This window comes from Gavialis gangeticus, unplaced genomic scaffold, assembly GCF_001723915.1.
Source record: "Gavialis gangeticus isolate Ggan-Ray unplaced genomic scaffold, GavGan_comp1, whole genome shotgun sequence".
NCBI classification, from domain to species: domain Eukaryota; kingdom Metazoa; phylum Chordata; order Crocodylia; family Gavialidae; genus Gavialis; species Gavialis gangeticus.
Genome location: NW_017729022.1, coordinates 68,932,159 through 68,950,650, shown reverse-complemented (window position 1 = coordinate 68,950,650; position 18,492 = coordinate 68,932,159). Strand labels below are relative to the sequence as shown.

Here is an 18,492-nt window from a genome sequence, read left to right as displayed (position 1 = left end):
CAAGCGAAGTGGTGCTGGCTCCTACCCTGGGGGTCTTTAAGAGGAGGCTAGACAAACACCTTGCTGGGGTCGTTTGACCCCAGTACTTTTTCCTGCCAAGGCAGGGGGTCGGACTTGATGATCTGCTCAGGTCCCTTCTGACCCTACTAACTATGAAACTATGAGTTCAACCTCACTCTGAAACATATCAAAAGCCTCCCCTGGTCAGCTTAGCTGTAAATGGATACCTGGTCATTTGGGCTGGGAAGGGGCAGAGTGTTCAGAGGCAGTTGGAGGTCTCACTCCCTTTTTGCAGTTCATTATAATATATCTTCACCACACAAGCATGCTGGGCTTGTCTAGGGTCAAGCAGACCATGACTGAAAGAATTAGATGTGGCTTTGGACCCCTTTAAAAGGACTTGTACCTATTCACATGTGATTGCCGTTACAGGCAGTGGTTGTACCTGAGGATTTAAGATTCTTAGGTTCTGTTATTTGACATTGACAGATGATGTAATGTTCAAAGCAAGTAAGTGCATTTTGCAATACTGTTAACCCAAGAGCTGTGAGTTAATTCATGGTCTGTTCACATGGGTTACTGTGGAGCCCATATCTACCTGCTCTTGGTTACCATTATCCAGAGTCAGATGAGCCTTTCTTTAGAACTCCTGACTTGATACACTTGCTCACAACTTAGAATTGTTAAAGATAGTTTCTGCAAGTCTCTTAGCATCTCCAACAGTTCTTAAAAATGTTCTTCAAATGGAAGTTTAACATGATTATAACATTCAAGCAGCTGTTTATGTATGTGCCAGTGCACAATAATGATGATACAACTACTAATTCTGTACCTTGTTTTATCCAACTGTAAAATGAGGTTTCTAATAACAGATGTTAGCCTTTATCTAACAGCTTAAATTTGATTTTTGAGAACTTTAGAATAACTCCAGTAGTTTAGTACTAGCTAAAATTAAATCTACTTGTCAGCACATACTGTACAAGCTTTGGAATTGTGAGTTTTTTCCGCTTGACATCAGTTCTTCAACTTTTTAAATAAAATTAACAGGACAAATAGAATTCCAAGGCACCTTAGTCTGTTACTAACAGGACACAGTTTAAAAGCTCATCTGTATTTTGGTTTTTGAATGCTTCAAAATAGTTGAAGCTCACAATGCAAATAACTAAAAAGATTGACAGATTTGTCTTTAAATTCTTATGGCTTCTTCTGGCAGATGCCAATTTTTCATTTGTGTTCTCAGAGATAAATCTGCCAGCTATTCAGTATATATTGTAGAATTGTCCTCCTTCCCCTGCCTTAAGACTTGTCACTGCCGCACAAGCAATTAAAAAACATCTGCTCTTAACCATTGAAAATAATTTCCCAGGAATCATGCCCAGTGCATACTATTCAAAAGATTAAACACATTCTCTTTCCAAGACCCGATTTTTACAGTATCTCCAATCTTGCCAGAATACTTCAAGGACAGTTCCCAAAAGCAGCTTTAGCATTGCACCAGCAGCATGTAAAAAAATCCATACCACTCTTACTTCAGCCATCTACATGGTGTTCAATAATACTTACTACAGACCTTGTCTTTTTTTCCTTGGAGGGAACCAGGAGAAAGAATTGAAATGGTAGTGTGTTACTGGCTCACCAGATATTTCCAAGTCCATTTCAGTCAGTGCACCTTCAAGCTCTTGGGACTTTGTAGGCTGTGGAAGGATGCAACATGACCAAGCGTCTCAACCCTGAAAGAGTTTGCTTTTCTCATTCATCAAAGGAATGTTACTACTTTACAACTTCATCTGTTTCTGTATATTCCACACTCTCTCCTCTTTCTTTCTCTCTCTTTTTTTTTTTTTTTTTCCTGAACAGTACTGACTTGACACAGTCCATGCCACTTTGGAAATCAGCCTACTGCTGCCTCATCTTTTTAATGCCTGTCAAGAGTACTTGTATTTTCCATCTTCTGTAGTGGGAGTAGTTGAAGTTATCAGAATCTGACTTTAACAATCAGTAGAACTCCGCTCCTCTATCATGGAAAGAGCTTAGAAGAAATAATTATATTTTAAGTGGTCAAAGAATAAGCGAAAGGGTAAGGAAACCAAAAGGAAGAAAGTCCGGAGTCATTTTTTCTCTTCTCAGGAAGCTCTCACTTCTGACCCATTTTATTCAGTAGGTGTGGGGCCAAGGGAATTTTCTGAATAATAGGACAAGAGGCTGATGGAAAGATGTAGGAGTACTCATCTTTGCCTGATGTATTCAAGTCTTTGGCACATTGAGCAAATTCTGGCTCTGGCTTGAGATCTGAAGAGCTGAATTGTGTAACCAGAAGATAGTTTCTTCTGCACTGCTTGAAATGCTGTGTAATGGGTCTGAAAAAATTATTCAAAAAAATTCTTGTATGTTGCCTAAATAAGTAATGTAACAAATTCCAAAAGCTTCAGAAAGAACAGACAACCTCCTTCATGTTGTTAATAGTAGATGCAGCAGTGGTGGCTCATATAAGATAATTACTGCTGTTTTCTCATCCAAGGTTTTAGGGGTTGTAAGGTTAATCTCAGCAACACTTAAAGTTTAATTGATTTCCATGTTCTTCTATAGCACAGCCACTGTTCATATAAATTTAGGAATTAAGCAGATTCAAAAACCCAATATATGCTCATTACCAGAGGTCCCTAATACTGAAATTACCACGGCCAGGGCAGTTGCTGTGTAGCTGCAAAGGTGGGTCTGTTCAAGCAATATTTGCTGTTCAGTGAGAAAGCAGAGACTGACACTACACTACCATCTGCAGCTCAAAGCCCAAAAAACTGCTCTTCAAAGTGATTTTAGGCAACCCAGTTTCTCATCTAGGTCAAAAAAATTCTTTTGTTAATACCAGCCAAATGAGTTCCCTAGACAGGTTGCAGGATTAGACGGAGAGCAGTGCAGGCCAGGATCTTGGATGCCTCCAGACAGCCAAAGGACTTGGGTGAACAGACCTGCTTGCTTTTAAATTGGGCCGTCATCCAAATAGAATGTGAACTTGTTACACTCGCCAAGTGAATGCTGTTACACACAGCTTATAGTGCAGAACCGGAGTCGGCAGCTTTTTTGGGCAGTGCCAAAAACACCCGCAACCTTGAGTTGTAAGATGTTGGTGTGCCAGGGGCAGACAGTGGGGGAGCTGCGAGAGGCCCAATCCTTGTTGTGGCAGTGCAGCCTTGGCCCCTTCCCCATGCACCCCAACATGCGTGTGTACCCACTGCCAGCAATGAGCCAGGCTAGGGCTTCATGGACTGTGGTTCAGCTGCTTGTAGCCTCCCAGGTATCTGCCACAGCTTCTGAGTGACCTAGACAAATTGGAGGATTGGGCCAAAAGAAATCTCATGAAGTTCAACAAGGACAAGTGCAAAGTCCTGTGCTTAGGGTGGAAGAATTCCATGCACTGCTGCAGCCTGGGGGCTGACTGGCTCTGCAGCAGCTCTGCAGAAAAGGACCTAGGGGTTACAGTAGACAATAAAATGGATATGAGTCAGCAGTGCCCTTGTTGCCAGGAAAGCTAACGGCATACTTGGATGGATGAGTAACAGTGCTTCAATCCGGCCATGCTGCTTTGGACGCCAAAGTGTCCAAAGCTTCTTTCCAAAGCCTCTCACAGCCTTGATTGCTAGCAGATCAAGAGAAGTAATTATTCTACTCCATTTGGTGCTGGTGAGACCACATCTGGAGTACTGTGTCCACTTTTTCCCCAGCCAAAGAAAGGATGTAGATGAGTTTTAAAAGCGTCCAGTGGAGGGTAATGAAAATGGTTCAGGGGTTGGGGCATATGATTTCTGAGAAGAGTCTGAGGGAGCTGGGTTTATTTAGTCTGCAGAAGAGAAGACTGCGTAGGGACTTAATAGCAATCTTCAACTACCTGAAGTGGGGTTTGAAAGAGGACAGAGCTAGACTGTTCTCAGTGGTGGGAGATGACAGAACAAGGAGCAATGGTCTCAAGTTGCAGCAAGGGAAGTTTAAGTTGGGTATTAGGAAGGACTTTCTCACTAGGAGGGTGGTGAAGCACTGGAACAGGTTACCCAGAGAGGTGGTAGAATCGCCATCCTTGGAAGTTTTTAAAGGCCTGTCTTGACAAAGCCCTGGTTGGAGTGATCTAGTTGGGGCTGGTCCTGCTTTGAGCGGGGGGCTGGACTAGATGACCTCCTGGGGTTTCTTCCAACCCTAATTTTCTATGATTCTATGATTTTACTTCCTTTTGAATTATTTTCTGTTCCTAGAGTCTTTTGAGAAAATATAGGTAAACCTATAGGTAGGGACCTACTGAATTCATAGCAGAAATGGTGTGTGCTGTGGCTCCTTTAATCTTGCAGGTTCCCCCATGCCTCTCCCACACCCTGCTGTTTGGTGGAGGGGCCCCACTTGTAGCTCACTCTTGATCAGCAGGGAGGTGAAAACTGCAATTTTAAATATGGCACTGCTTTTGCCTCCCCACCCTCTTTGCCCCCCCACTGATTGGCTGAGGGGCCCCAGAAAGCCCTGATGTTTGCTGCTGACTGGTAGGAAGGCAAAAATGGTGTCATATTTAAAACTGCTGTTTTAGTTTCCCTGCTGATCAGGAGAGAGCAGCAGGGTCCTCCACTAAGCAGCAGGGATGGATAAGGGGCAAGGTGCACATGGGGGAACATACAAGATTAAAGGAGCTGCTGCACACTCTACTTCCACCGTGAATTTGGTAGGTCCCTACCTATAGGTATCTATTTTACCTACCTAGATAATATTCTCATCAATCTTTATATAGGAAGGAATTGGAGATGGTCATGGAGGCCCTGATGTTCTGTCAGTCCAGATTCTTGGGATCAGCTTCAGGAAAAAGCTCCATAATGCTGTCATAGTTCATAATTTGCATAAAAGTACTGTTTAAATAGACAGAAGATTTCATTCTTTAGAAAAGATTCTTAGAAACCAATATCCAATAGCTCAGATATAAACAGTACAAGAATGAACTTTTATGCTCTCTGCCTGAACAATTTTTGTGTAGTTCTGTTTTCCTCAAAGCATCCCATCTTCCAAGTTTTATACTTGAGATCTTTTCCAAGATGTGAGCTGGATTGCCTGGGTCCTTCCCAGCAAAATCTAAACAAACATTTCTTGTCCCAAAGCCTAAAGAGAGCCAGGTGAGAAATACTTGGCAAACATATGATGAGCTCAGGAAACAGCCCTTGTCCCTCTTGAAGAACAGTAGTAGTCACTGACACCAACTTGAGCGAAGTTCAGTATAACCAGAACTAGCAGAAAATACACCAGCTAACTCTGACTTTAAAGTTGCTTCAAGTTATGTCCCTCTCTGAGGTGTCACCAGTGACATGCTCTCACTAGAGAAAGAAAAATTATTTTCCCTTGGAGTAAATTCTTGTCTGAGACCACATGTCTCACAGTCTTATTTACCCTAATTCTCAAGTAATACTTTAGTCAACACAAGCTTGTTTGTAGTGCGGTGTTTCCAGATATTACAGCTGTTACTATATGGTAATTCTACATGATGATAGTAAGGGGCCATATTTTCAGAATAAACTGGGATAGATGGTTCTCTGAACTTTTTTTGGAGAGTTGGAAAACACTCCTATAAGGCAACTGCACTTTTTATTTAATTGCACCCTGGTGTTGCCGTCATCAGTTTCTGACTGGACAGCGTGCACATTTTCTTAGGTCAAGGATTTTTTTTCCTAGTAAATTAGTGTTTTAAATTAGTTTATTATGAAATACAAATGGTTCATGTTCATCAGAGAAATAAATAGATTTGATTGATCTTTTCAGTGAAATGAAGGATTTGGGTTGGATATTTGTTCTCCTGGACTCTTCTTAGTAAACATAGCAAATTCTGTTAACAAATAGTATTACTTTCTGAAATGTTTCCATAAATTGCAGGAGGACAAGAACCCGTACTACTGTCTAAAACTGTCAACTCTGGTGCCCTTTAAGGAAGAAAACGTTAAGATGAGAAAATAAAAATATTCCTTTTCTAACCCAATTGTCAGAGTACCAATTTGCCTTGTTTTAAGCAGAGATGAGGATTGTTTATGTGAATAATGCTTTTGCTCAAGGACAAGGGGGTCAGAATCATTTGGCCCCACAGGCCAGACCCAGCAGTGGGATGAGCACCAGTTGTGCTAATCTTGGTACTGGCAGGTGCAGAAATTAATGCTGTATGTTTGACACTCCTGCTCTAGGCTTTCACCAAGGCAGAGTGGTGTGGCTCTTTATTCAAAATGAGCTGTTAATACTGTGCAAATACATTGTAACCAGCAGAATATCTTTTAGGTACTGAATAGAAATTGGGAGGAGTTGTCTCTAAATAGACAGTATGTGCAATGCAAACATCCTCCAATGCTATTTTGTCAAATTAATCTAAAAGAAATGTGGTTGGTACAAGAGAGAAACAGCAACAGAATTTTGAACAAAACTTGTTTTATCTGCCCTTCAGGGAAATTGGTCACTGAAAAGATTCAAAATGGATCGCCAAGGTGTGACACAGGTGTTGTCCCGCTTGTCTTATATATCTGCTTTGGGAATGATGACTAGAATCTCTTCTCAGTTTGAGAAGACAAGAAAAGTGAGTGGTCCTCGATCTCTGCAGCCATCTCAGTGGGGTATGCTTTGCCCATCAGACACTCCTGAAGGAGAGGTAAGGAACGTGCACCTTTTTTACCCTCACTTTCTACCCTTCCCTCACCACCTAAGGAGTTGAGGTTCAGGCAATTTCTTTTGCACCAGACGGGACTCTGTCAGAGAGAGGTTTTGCTGGCATAATTTACAGAATTATGTCATTATAGCATTTGCAACATTGACATTTTTACTTTGGAATAACTTGTTTGGTTGCTTTTTAGGCTTGTGGTTTGGTTAAAAACCTAGCTCTGATGACTCACATTACCACTGATATGGAAGATGGCCCCATTATTAAATTGGCTGGTAATCTCGGAGTAGAAGATGTAAACTTACTATGCGGAGAAGAACTTTCATATCCAAATGTGTTCCTCGTTTTCCTTAATGGTATGTAACTTCCTAGCAGTCTGGCACCAATTTAGCACAGACTGAATGGGCATGCTTTTAAAAACTATCCTGCAGTGTTTTGAACACAGCCAACCACAGGTGCAGTCTTCAGTGCACCAATCATCTTAGTGGCAAATGTTGTAACGTCTGCTTGAAGCCACCCACAGGGTATACAGGCCCTGTAATGATGGTATTTAGTTGTCTGCCATTATTTGTGCCCACAAAATTGACTGGGTGTTTAGAGGCTGCAAATGTGGCTGCAGAATTTCTAGTCTAAAATTCGAGACTGTGTCTTAAGCCTTTTCTAGTTTTGGTGCACTAGGAGTAATATGTTAAACAGAAACAAAAAATATAATGGAAGGATTGTGATATGAATTGGAATGTAAAGCTACTCAGGATCTGATTTTTCTTATTTCTAACTTGTTACAAATTTAGCCCACTATTCTTTTTTGTGAGGAGAGAACTCCCTTCACAGATGGTCACAAAACATTGATCCAGGAAATTAGGGCAGTTTCTCTTTGTTTTGGATTATTGAATAGAGACACACTTTCAAAAAGTATGTGCATTATGCATGGGCACACACATACTCTATTGACTTGAGCCACTAATCTTTAAATGCAGATGTAGAGAGACTTTATCATTCTTATCACTTGTGAATTGGCAGGTTAGCAGTTATGAATTAATATAATTCATTGTTAGTAGTCATTTTAGGCATTAATATTTGACCTTCTTCAGGATCAAAAGGTTCTCATTTACATTCTAGATTTAGGGGGTTTAAAGGTTGACATTAAGAAAAGTCTTTTACATTGTCCCATTAAGACTTTTTTCTGAAGTAACATGACACTGTTGTGTAACAACACACTTTAAAAAAAAAGTGTAATAAAACTATACGTATCATAAGCTAAATTTATTTCCAGATTCTGACCCTGACTTTTATTCTGTGGAATACCAGCAGCATCTGATGCACAGATGAGTTACTTTCCTAAAATAGATAAACAGCACTGAGTGAAAGCAGAAGCCTTCAACAGTTTGGCACTTTATAAAGAAAAAAGCCTTGCTGACTACTGACCTCTCAGATGTAAACCTGTGACACCCTCCCCCCAATTTAAAAATCTTTCTAGCCTATTAAAAGTCCCTTAACCTATCTAGTTCCTTCCCTGAATTCCCTGTAATGAACAGCATTTGTTTTCATCTTCTAAGATGACCTCTATGGGTGCATTTTTACTGTGCTGTCTGTCTACATAGAGATGGCTCAAGCACATGCTTAAATCTCTTTTTATTTAGCAAAGCAGTTAATTACATATTTGAGTTGTTTAAAAGGAAAGCTTTGAATTGTGGTGGAAGGGGCGTTTTAGTGCTATAATGCATTATTGACTAATCTGTATTATCAAGGTTTGTAAATTTCTTACAAATTGTCCTAACAGTTTTTGGTTAGTATCTAGATCTCCCCCATCCCCTTACACCACAGCTCAAGCTCTAGTTTTAGGAACCTTTGCCTAACCACATAGTAAATGGTGAATTTGTAGGCAGAGCAGTAATTTTATTAAAATGAAACTCAAATAAATATATTAATTTGCTTCTAGATGAGGATTTGGAGATGTGTGTAGAGATGTTAATGGTTTGTAGCTGTGGTAGAAAAGACTCCATTGAATTTTTTTTCAAGAGCCCAGTTTTCCATTGAAAAAATAATTTCAGAGTAACAGTTTTTCCTTTTTAAAATTGTTGGTGTTTTTATTTGTTTTCCCTCCAATATTTTCATTTGAAAGCCAAACTTTTCCTGTATTAACAGAATATTTGGCTCTAACGAGCTGAAACTTTCCACACTGGGGAGGATGAAACTGTTTTCTGCTAACTCTAGTCATTCACAACCTCTGGAAGGTATTACTGGTTATATCTAATAAGTAAAGAAACTCTAGGTCTTGATGGGGTTTTACAATAGATATATTTATAATTTTTCAAACAGGTAACATCCTTGGTGTCATTCGAGATCATCAAAAGCTAGTCAACACGTTTCGGCTAATGCGGCGCGCAGGTTATATCAATGAATTTGTTTCAATCTCTACAAATCGCTCTGACAGATGCGTCTACATTTCTTCTGATGGAGGAAGATTGTGCAGGTAAATTTCTTCACCCCTTTTCTACCTCAGAAAGCTCTAAAGAACTTCTTTACATTATCTGCCAGACGTTGTGAATCTGTTAGGCAGGGTTTTTTTGCATATGCCTATGGGATTTAGCCACCCAAATCCTATTAATTTGCAATGAAGTGTGAGCCTCTCTACTCCTTTGGAAGTTCCAGCTTCAAATGTGGGATAATCAGAATAAAGTATAACTGAACTGACTGGCTTAAAAATGCTGTAGATGAGCCTTAGCTCTGAACAGAAATGAAGGTGAAGTGAAATGAAGAAAATAAATCCTCAAGAAAATAAATAAGCAATTTGGTATAAATGTGTGGTGTGCTACAAACTCATTGTAAGACACCCTGTTTATTACAATCCCGCCCCACCACCGTTTTAACAATCTCTGGAGCACATTGACTACCCCTATTATACCAAACACCTTCCTTTACTGAAGTTTTCTCCTGGTCTCATAAGTTGGTTAGAATGAGGTTGAGGTGTACTGTTGCTTACCTGAGGTCGTGATTTCCTTTATATGAAGTGCTTATGCCATGGTACCACAGCAAGATATCCACGGGCAACCACGTTTTATCCTGTTGATTTCAGCATCAGTGGCAAGAGAAGAGGCTTAAACTTCTTGACCTCCCATTATGGTAGAAAATGTCAGAAAAACATTTACACATTTGTTTGCTCTAATTAGAAGGAAACACCTCACATAATTCTAATTTTATTTCTGTGGTCCCTGCTAAGTAGGCGTGGCATCTGGCAAACAAAAGTCACTGCCCTGAAGAATTTATAATAGAGGGAAGATAAGCGCACATCAATAAGACATAATATTGTTGGGAGGGGAAGAGGGAAGGCTTGGGTTGCCAAAGTAAGATAAGGTAGATGTAACAATATTCTGAGAACACGAATTACCTCTTGCATTTGAACTAAAATTGAGTGCTCTTATTCATGTAATAGTATCAAATGAGAACTGCTTTGTGTCAATCGTTTATACATATAACAAATAAAACATTCCCAGCCCCAAAGAGTGCACAGCATTAAACACCAAGGCATAAGGGAGGAGTGAGCAAGTAAGATGGCAGGGCAGAGACATGAAGTAGTAATAAGAGCATGTTTTAGTATAGATGAGCAATGTGTACAGTTCATATACACAGTAACCAACTCGGCAGCTGTATTTGCAACTAAGCTTGGCAGTTGCCATATCTGATGGTTTCAGCTTTACTTTAAAAACTGAACGTAGTGTTAGATGCAATTATGAAGCATTCCAAAGGCCCCCAAATTTCCCATGAGAGGTATGGTTAAGAGCTAATCAATAAGTCATACCTGGCAGGGGTGATGAGCAGTATCCAGAGTCATGGGTGACATGAAAGGCAGAGAACCTGGCCCTCCAATTTAAGCAGTGCTAAGACGAGTCAAACTTCATATCTGAAAGTCGAGCATGACTTCTAATGTATGTTCCAATTAAAAAAAAAAAAAAAAAAGACATCAAGTGAAATGATGTGGATTTCCAAGGAAAACTCAGTTCACTTTTTCCTGTGACACTTTCATTGCAATTGTTCACATTCTCTTCTTAGCCATTTAAAAGTGCTCATTAGCCCTCAAACAGTAATTTGGACTTCACAGCAGCCTCTACAAGTATCTTGTTATTTGCTGCACTCTGTAAGAGCAACTTGTCTAAATAGCAACAGTCCTTGACGTTTTGATCTTGCATACCATCCTTTGTGTGAGAGTTTCCTTGTGGTGGTGAAGCTCTTTGAGATTTGGTGCTGCTAAAAGTTACAGATTAATCTGCTGCAACATGAAGTAAAACAGTTCATACTTTTATATTCTATAAGTTGGATAGAACATATTTTGCCATTAACTTATTTAGACTCAAATATTTATTGCACCTTGACTCTGCTCAGTACTGTACAAATGCAAATATACCAATGGGTCCTATTTTTAGCTTGGTAATATTGTGAAAAATTTTAAATATTTCAAAGCTATTAATAAAATTTTGTAAGCAAAACATAGCCCCACTGAAAATTCAGTTATAAAGTGTGTTGTTCTAAGTTATTTGTATCTTTTAGTAGCAAATTTTGTTCATACTTCCCAGAAAGTTATGTATGGGATATAGATTTCTTGAACTGTTATCAAACCAAACTGATACTTCAAATTGAAGCCTTTAACTGATCATATTTTTGCAGATATGATGTTGGGAAATCCAGTTAAGCCTTTTCTTTTTTGTAAAAATATTTTAAGAAACAAATAATGCATGCCAATATCCTAGCTTCTATGTCTGCATGATATTTCCAAAAGTGGATTGCAAACCAGCTGTTGTATGCAAGCTGGTAATCTAAATGTATATCAAAGTAAGATATCTCTGTCTGTATTTGCTATGACTCTCTTTTCTCTAATTTAGACCTTATATAATTGTAAAGAAGCAAAAGCCAGCAGTTACAAACAAACACATGGAAGAACTTGCTCAGGGATACAGGTAAATAACTCAGCTGTACTGTCTGTTTCCGTGTTGGTCTGTAAATGTCATAAGGATGTGCACGAACTAAATTAAGCATTCTCATAGTTCTGCAGTATTGGTTAAATATGTTGTCACTTGCTAAGGAAGAGTTGGAATGTCTTGTTTCTGTTGAATATCAAATGCCAAACAAGTGCAAAATTCATACTTTGTTTAACATGGCTCTGTGTAGATATAGAATAAATGTACGAATTAACTTTTTCAAAAGTGACTAGTAACATGAAACCCAACTTGAGAATTCAAAAAACAGTGCATGCCTGCCTTCTGAAAAATGAAATATCTTTACTGCTGAAGGTGGTTACCAGAAAACTGAGGCATTTAGAATTACACTTTAAAATGTAACGTGTTCATACGTAGGTGTCTAAGATTAATGAAAGCTGGTCCTGTTCAGCTCTAAATCAATTTTGCAAAATCATCATGAAAAAGTGTTAGCCCCTAATCAAAATATAGCTGTCCCCTCTTATGATAACGAAACGACTAAGGAAGTGAAGTTTGACTCTGCTGTTTGAAAAATTACCTCAAGCCAACTGGTAGATAGAATTATGTGGTGGGTGAATGCATGGGTCATCTTCTCTCTCTAATATTAGATGCAATTCTTTGTGAAAATGTGTGATACATGTGAAACTCAGTGTAAACAAGAACAACTTGTTAATTTGAGTCCCATGCAAAAGCTGTTTCCTTTAAATATTTATTTTTATTCTTGCATACAAAGAATGTTTTGGAACACCTGCTTAAAACTGTTTTGGTAACTGCAGGAGTTTTGAAGATTTTTTACATGAAGGCCTAGTTGAATACTTGGATGTGAATGAGGAAAATGACTGCAACGTTGCACTGTACGAGCATACAGTTAACAAGTAAGTGTATATTCACACCAAAAACTAGTAGAGTAAAAATGATGCATGTGTTAGCACTTTTCTGTTCCTTGAAATCTAAACATATGAGTTAAGCTGTAATGCTGAGGCTCCCGCAGCAAGAAACTTGTTTGTTAAAAAAAATCTGCAGGCAGGAGATAATCGACAATTAGGACGTACATTTTAAACGCATCATAAATCATCTGTAGGATAGTCACAAATAAGTTAGTTTAGTTTGTTTTGTGGCAAATCGTGTTTCTAACCCACAAATGCATGGTATCTCCTATGGTATGGATTGTATTTTTGATAGCCGTGCAGACGCTTAATTGTCCAGACAGAGTTATGCAAGCCACGAAATAAATCCTAATAAAATTGTGTCAGACCTTTCATGTATTATATAGCCTACTTTTAAGAATTATTTCTAGCTGCACGCTAAAGCCTCTCTCTACTTCACTCTTTCTATGTTGTGACTACCCATTTGTAACCAAAGAGTACTAAAAAGTAAAGTACAGCTTGTTTCAGAATGACTGGTTCATGCTTCCTTAGGCATTTTTTGAGCTGAGAATATCCTGTTGACTAATGTGTAATATGTAACAAAGATATGTGAAAGATAGTTGATAAGTCGCACAGAATATATGATGATTTCCAAAAGACCTAGGGGCTGACCCAACACCTGTTGAAGTGAATCAAAAGATGCTCATAGATTTCAGTGGCAGTTGACCAGACCCCTGTTGTATTTTTATAACAGATGGAATGGCTGCATTTCATCCGATAACTGCATTGCTGATATTTGTGCCCTTCTGAAGATGATGGATATGTGTGCTGCTGCTTCTGGAGCACTCTGGAGAGTGCTGCCAAAAATATGTCCCTTGCCCATTTGCTTGTACTCTGCGTGCACCATACCTGGAAATGAGGCGGCAGAGCTTCCCTGGCAGTGTCCTCAGAACAGCCATGCTGCCTCCTATGTAGGCTTGGTGTATGCAGGCTAGAAGTAGGTAGGTGGGAGCATGCTTCTTAGGAGTGCTCTAAAACATGACAAGTGGTTAAGAACACATCCTTTGAGTTCCCTTCAAAAATGTGTTGTTTGGTATCCTTGGCTGGCTTCCTGGCAACTTCAGCAACAATCAGACCAAAAAGGGTGAAGTGTTACTCATGTCAGTTAATCACCTTTAGTTCACACTGCAGCTGAAACTTTTTTTTGTTTGTTTTTTTAAACCTCAGTGATCCATGACGGTCTACATTAAATCATTCTAAGCTGGGCAAGACCCTGCTTTAGCTGTTTAGTTCTAACTTCTTGTCAAAAGTGTGGAAGACTACATTATCTTACACTGTTCAAAGAGGCAAGCATTTCTTAGGGTGATGTCTTTCGTTGGACCAACTGCATAGTTTGGATTAGTCAGACAAGCTTTCAAATTCAAGACATTGGACATTCTGTCCAGAGACATCTCAACTTGAACTCAGTATCTCTGGGAAGCTTGCTACAGTTCTCCTTCCTGACATTAGCTTCTGAATGTAAATGATGAAGTAAAGGTCTCTTTACAAAAGCATCACACGGTGAACTATTATTTATCCCTACATATATTTGTTGTACCCAACTAAGAGCACTCGAAAATTTTGAATTCTTTTTTCCTAAGTGAATTATTATGCCCTGAAACTCTTGTCACTTTGTAGCTAATATAATTGATGAGGCATCCCCCCCCTTCCATTCTTCCAGCCTATTGCACAATAGTGTCACTTAGCTATATTGGTCTCTGTTCATATTTTTTCATTCCCACTGGGGCTTTGTTTCCTTCAGGCTTCATCTCTGTTAAAGGTCCCTTTCCTTTCCTGATCAGTTCTAAAAATCCCTTCTTCCTAGCTGCTGCTGACCACTTTGAGTCCAGTTCTGGCAAGGATGCTTTGACTTCAGACTTGTTCTTTTGGCATTTTGGTGGAAGAAGTTTTGCACTTGCTGAAGATCTAGTTCAGTTGGCACAGCTTCGCTGAAGTCCAGTCTGTTCCGATTTTACGCTAGCTGACCTGGTCCTAGAGGTGTACTTGAGCACATCCATGAGTAAAAGCTAAGAAACTCTGCGCAGCTCTGTGTGCTTAAGCTTCCCTTGATAGCACAGTTTTGTTAGCTGTGTGAAGTTGTGCAGAATTGGAACAAAATAAAAGCCAGGAAGAATTTAATAAGTGTTTTGAATTAACTGCTCTATAATCTGCTACCTTCTGCTTAGTCCTGCTCCATTTACATCCTTAGATGGTCTACTGTAGTATGGTTTAGACAGGGATAGTCCTGATTTGAGCAAAGGGTTGGACTAGATGATCTCTTGAGGTCCCTTCCCACCTTACTTTTTCTGTGAGTTTTGATCGCTTCCTGATCTTTCATGTGTGTGTGCTTACTAGTAAGCTGCTGCTGTTATGGAGTTCTTACCAAATCCCATTATTATATTCTGAATTTAATGGGGCATATATGTACTGCTAAGGGGGCACCATGCTGCTGCTAAGCAATGCTAATTGGCCTGCTTGTAACATTCAATTCCTTGCAGTTTTGGGAGGCAGTGTGTGTGGAACAGAACAGTATGTATCAGTCTGCTGGCATGACCTGACACAATGAGTTAGTGGTATAGATGTGCCTTACCCATACTTGCTTTAACACTGCATCTGTCCATAGTTTCAGTTTACTGATATAATTTTGAGACTGACTGACTATATATGTCAGTTTGGAATGGTTTATCTGGAGTTGATGTTTTAATGCTCTTATTTTTTTTAAGACTCTTCTCCACTAAATGCAGTTTTTGTCAAGTGCAGAGAAGTAGCATATGTTGTCGTGCCGGTGAGTGACTTCCAAGTTGCTCAAATTAATATAAGCAGAACATTTTCTGATTTAGCATGAGCTGGAGAAAGTATTAGATATTTGCACTCTTAACAGCCAGTTCTTCTGAAATGGATCATCATGACTGTAATCTCCTTAGCAAAATATACTACTGTTTTGATGGGGAGGGAGGCATTGCTATTTATCTTCCTCACCCGGGCATGCCCTGTCAAGGACTTTTCATCTATATCACAGACATGACAGTGTACTGTCCTTTGCATGTAATGCAGTAGAAAATATATCCCCATATTTCTGCTATGGAGTCTTGGGGCATATGATTAAAGCCGATAACTTTAATGAGCACACAAGATTTTCCACACCGCAAGAAAAGGGCTGGACACTGTAGGTGAAGGAATTAATTGCCCATCTCCTAATACCTAGTAGCTAGGCTCTATTTAATGAGCCTGAAGTACCCAGAAAAATGTCTGCTTTGGGTAAACTGACATTAAAGTAACTTTTTTCTTTTGAAATTTCCCAGTTCATAATTGGCCACTTGACTGTCTCATACCTACCTCAGGCTTTGTGCTTAATCCTTGTCCAGCACTGGCCACTTGCATCTCTCCACATAAAATGGCCTGTTTATTCTTTTACTGCCCTAGAGCTTTTTCCTTTGCTGCTCCTACCAGTTTAGAACAAATCTTTCTAATCTCATATCATACCTCTCTTGAAAACCAACCTTTGCCTATTGCCTAGATCTTTTAATTTCTTTCCTCTTGATTCAGCTTTTAACAAGATATGTATATTTGAAAAAGTTTCATATATAATGTTGTGATATACTTTTAACAGCCTTGATATAGGGTTTAGTTTAGAGATTAGATTAACTTGACAAGACTTATTTTTGTAACTGGCCTCAAAAACCTGTTTTGTTTTGTATTTTAACAATGGTAGCTCCTTGGGACATGTGATTTTGAAGGAGGAAAACACATTTCTTATGTGACCTCCCATATTTATTACGCAGCTTTGGTTAATTATTATTGTTTTTATCTAGGAACATCAATTGATTATCTGGGTCCATCCTTTATCGCCCATGTCATACTTTTGTGGTTCTTGTCTTCTCTTTGTCCATGTAACCGTACTCTTCTTTCTCCCTCCCTTCCTCCCCCTTTGACTACGAACCTGATCAAAGGAGAAATACAACTTTAACTGGAGTGGGGGGGGAAAAAAAGCAAATATATAGTTCTGTCATGAAAATATTTTAGGATACATTGATTGATTTGATTTTTTTTTTTTTTTTTTTTTTTTTTTAACTGAACTGAAGTAAATTAAATTACCGGATTTTACCAACGTAAGTGCATTAAAATGATGGCATTTTGGCATGGAACATAACCAGAAGTCGTTCTTCCTTCTCTCTCTCTCTCTCCTTTTTAATTTTATTTTATTTAGAGAGACGACACATTTGGAGATTGAACCTTTCACACTTCTTGGTGTTTGTGCTGGGCTTATTCCATATCCTCACCATAACCAGTCCCCAAGAAACACTTACCAGTGTGCTATGGGGAAGCAAGCAATGGGTAAGACTTTTCTGTTTCAGGTTTGGAATGTTGTTGTTTTTAAACACTATTATAGCTTAAAATCCAAAATAGGAGGATTTTTTCCTACTAGTTTATTGTACAAACATTTCAGGGTAGAGCCAGAATGCTTTTTATAAGCAGTAGTTTAGGATGCCAGGATAATTGTACCTTGGCATTATAGTTGTGGGTGTATTTTTTTCTTAAATGAAAAAAAAAAAATGGAAATCACTAGTTCTGTGGTGTCTTTAAAAGATTTGAAACTGTGGCACCATTGTTCCTATTTCTGTTAGTCACAACTTTCAAGTTTTTAATGTAGCTGTGGGATTGGCAGTGAGTGTTTTTGTTTCTTTTTTTACACTGCAGTGTGCCATGGGTTTCCAGATAAATAGAGAGAAAAGTGTTTTATACAAAGAATGAGAAGAGGGAGATTTTCTGAATACTAAGAGTACTGTCCCTTTTTTTATACACACATGCACACCCCCATGCACCTACCCAGGATGCTAACTTTTTTGTTTTTTTTCTGGGGAGAGCAGGGATTTGGAGCAATGGTTCTGGTATCATCTCTGAAGTGACTGAAATGAAATTAACTTCCTAATTGCCGACAAGTCAGTAAAAATCTATAATTGCTGGCAATTTAGGGACCTTGTGGACTTGTGCTGGTAGACAGTTAATGCCAGACAAACTATGTGTGTTTTATAGGCAGCTTTGAATGATCTATTAAAATGTCCTTGTATTACTCATACACCTAACTGGTGTACTGTGTTATGAAGTCAGAGCAAGTCCCAGTGAAAACCTGAACAGCAGCACGTCAGTTCAGACTACCCTATTCAGACCTGAGCTATAAACATTGGTTTTATATCTTGTATTTGTGATCTTGTTATCAAGTTGAGATATACAGTAGGAGAACCCTGTGTGTCGTGAAAAAACTATCACTTCTTTTGGATTTGTAAATCGCTTGTTCTGTTCTGTGAATTCTAAATTGAAACAGTACACCTTTTTGTGAAGATCGTACAGCCAAGTTAATGGAAGAATAATGGGCTTGTAATTAATTGTCATCTCTAATACATTTCAAAATATTTGAAAATAGCACTAGCTGTCCACCATTTAAAAGGGAAAAAAAAAAAGGCAATAGATGCAGTCTTTTTTTCTTAGTTTTTCCCCCAAGGAGTCTCTATTTTATGACTATTAGTCTCAGAACGTTTAGTTAGTTACCACACACAGTTAAGCAGGATCAGTGTGTACAGAAAGCCAATTCAGTATCTGTGGAGTTCTTTTGTAGTTTTCTGTGTGAAGGTTTTTTTTCTCGTTTTGTTTTGAGTGTCATTTGCAATTCATTGTCTGTGTTTTCTGAGGTTGGTGTATTCAGCTGCTTTGACCCTAGGTCTTGCACATTTAGCTCCTTGGATACAATCCTCTGACGTTACTGCTGACGCTTGGAACACAAAAGCCATTGAATATCTTTAGCAATAAAAAAGCCTTTGTTTCTGTTTGTTATGACAAAACACCTGACTCCAAAGAATAAGCGTTGAGATAAAAGTACATTTTAAAAGTTGGCATATGACCTAGCTATATTTTGCTTTGGGCATTGAAATATCTGCAAATATAGTCTTTACCAGAAACAGTGTCG

At 38.8% G+C, this 18,492-nt stretch overlaps 1 protein-coding gene across 1 annotated transcript in view; it reads left to right on the top strand.

The window, feature by feature from the left end:
- POLR3B (RNA polymerase III subunit B) overlaps positions 1-18,492 on the top strand; it is a 180,542-nt gene that overhangs the window by 88,046 nt on the left and 74,004 nt on the right. Inside the window, exons 14-19 of the mRNA XM_019515336.1 lie at positions 6,446-6,646; positions 6,849-7,011; positions 8,975-9,128; positions 11,533-11,607; positions 12,402-12,500; positions 16,738-16,865. Of these exons, the coding sequence (XP_019370881.1) occupies positions 6,446-6,646; positions 6,849-7,011; positions 8,975-9,128; positions 11,533-11,607; positions 12,402-12,500; positions 16,738-16,865 (820 nt within the window). The remainder of the gene's footprint in view (positions 1-6,445; positions 6,647-6,848; positions 7,012-8,974; positions 9,129-11,532; positions 11,608-12,401; positions 12,501-16,737; positions 16,866-18,492) is intronic.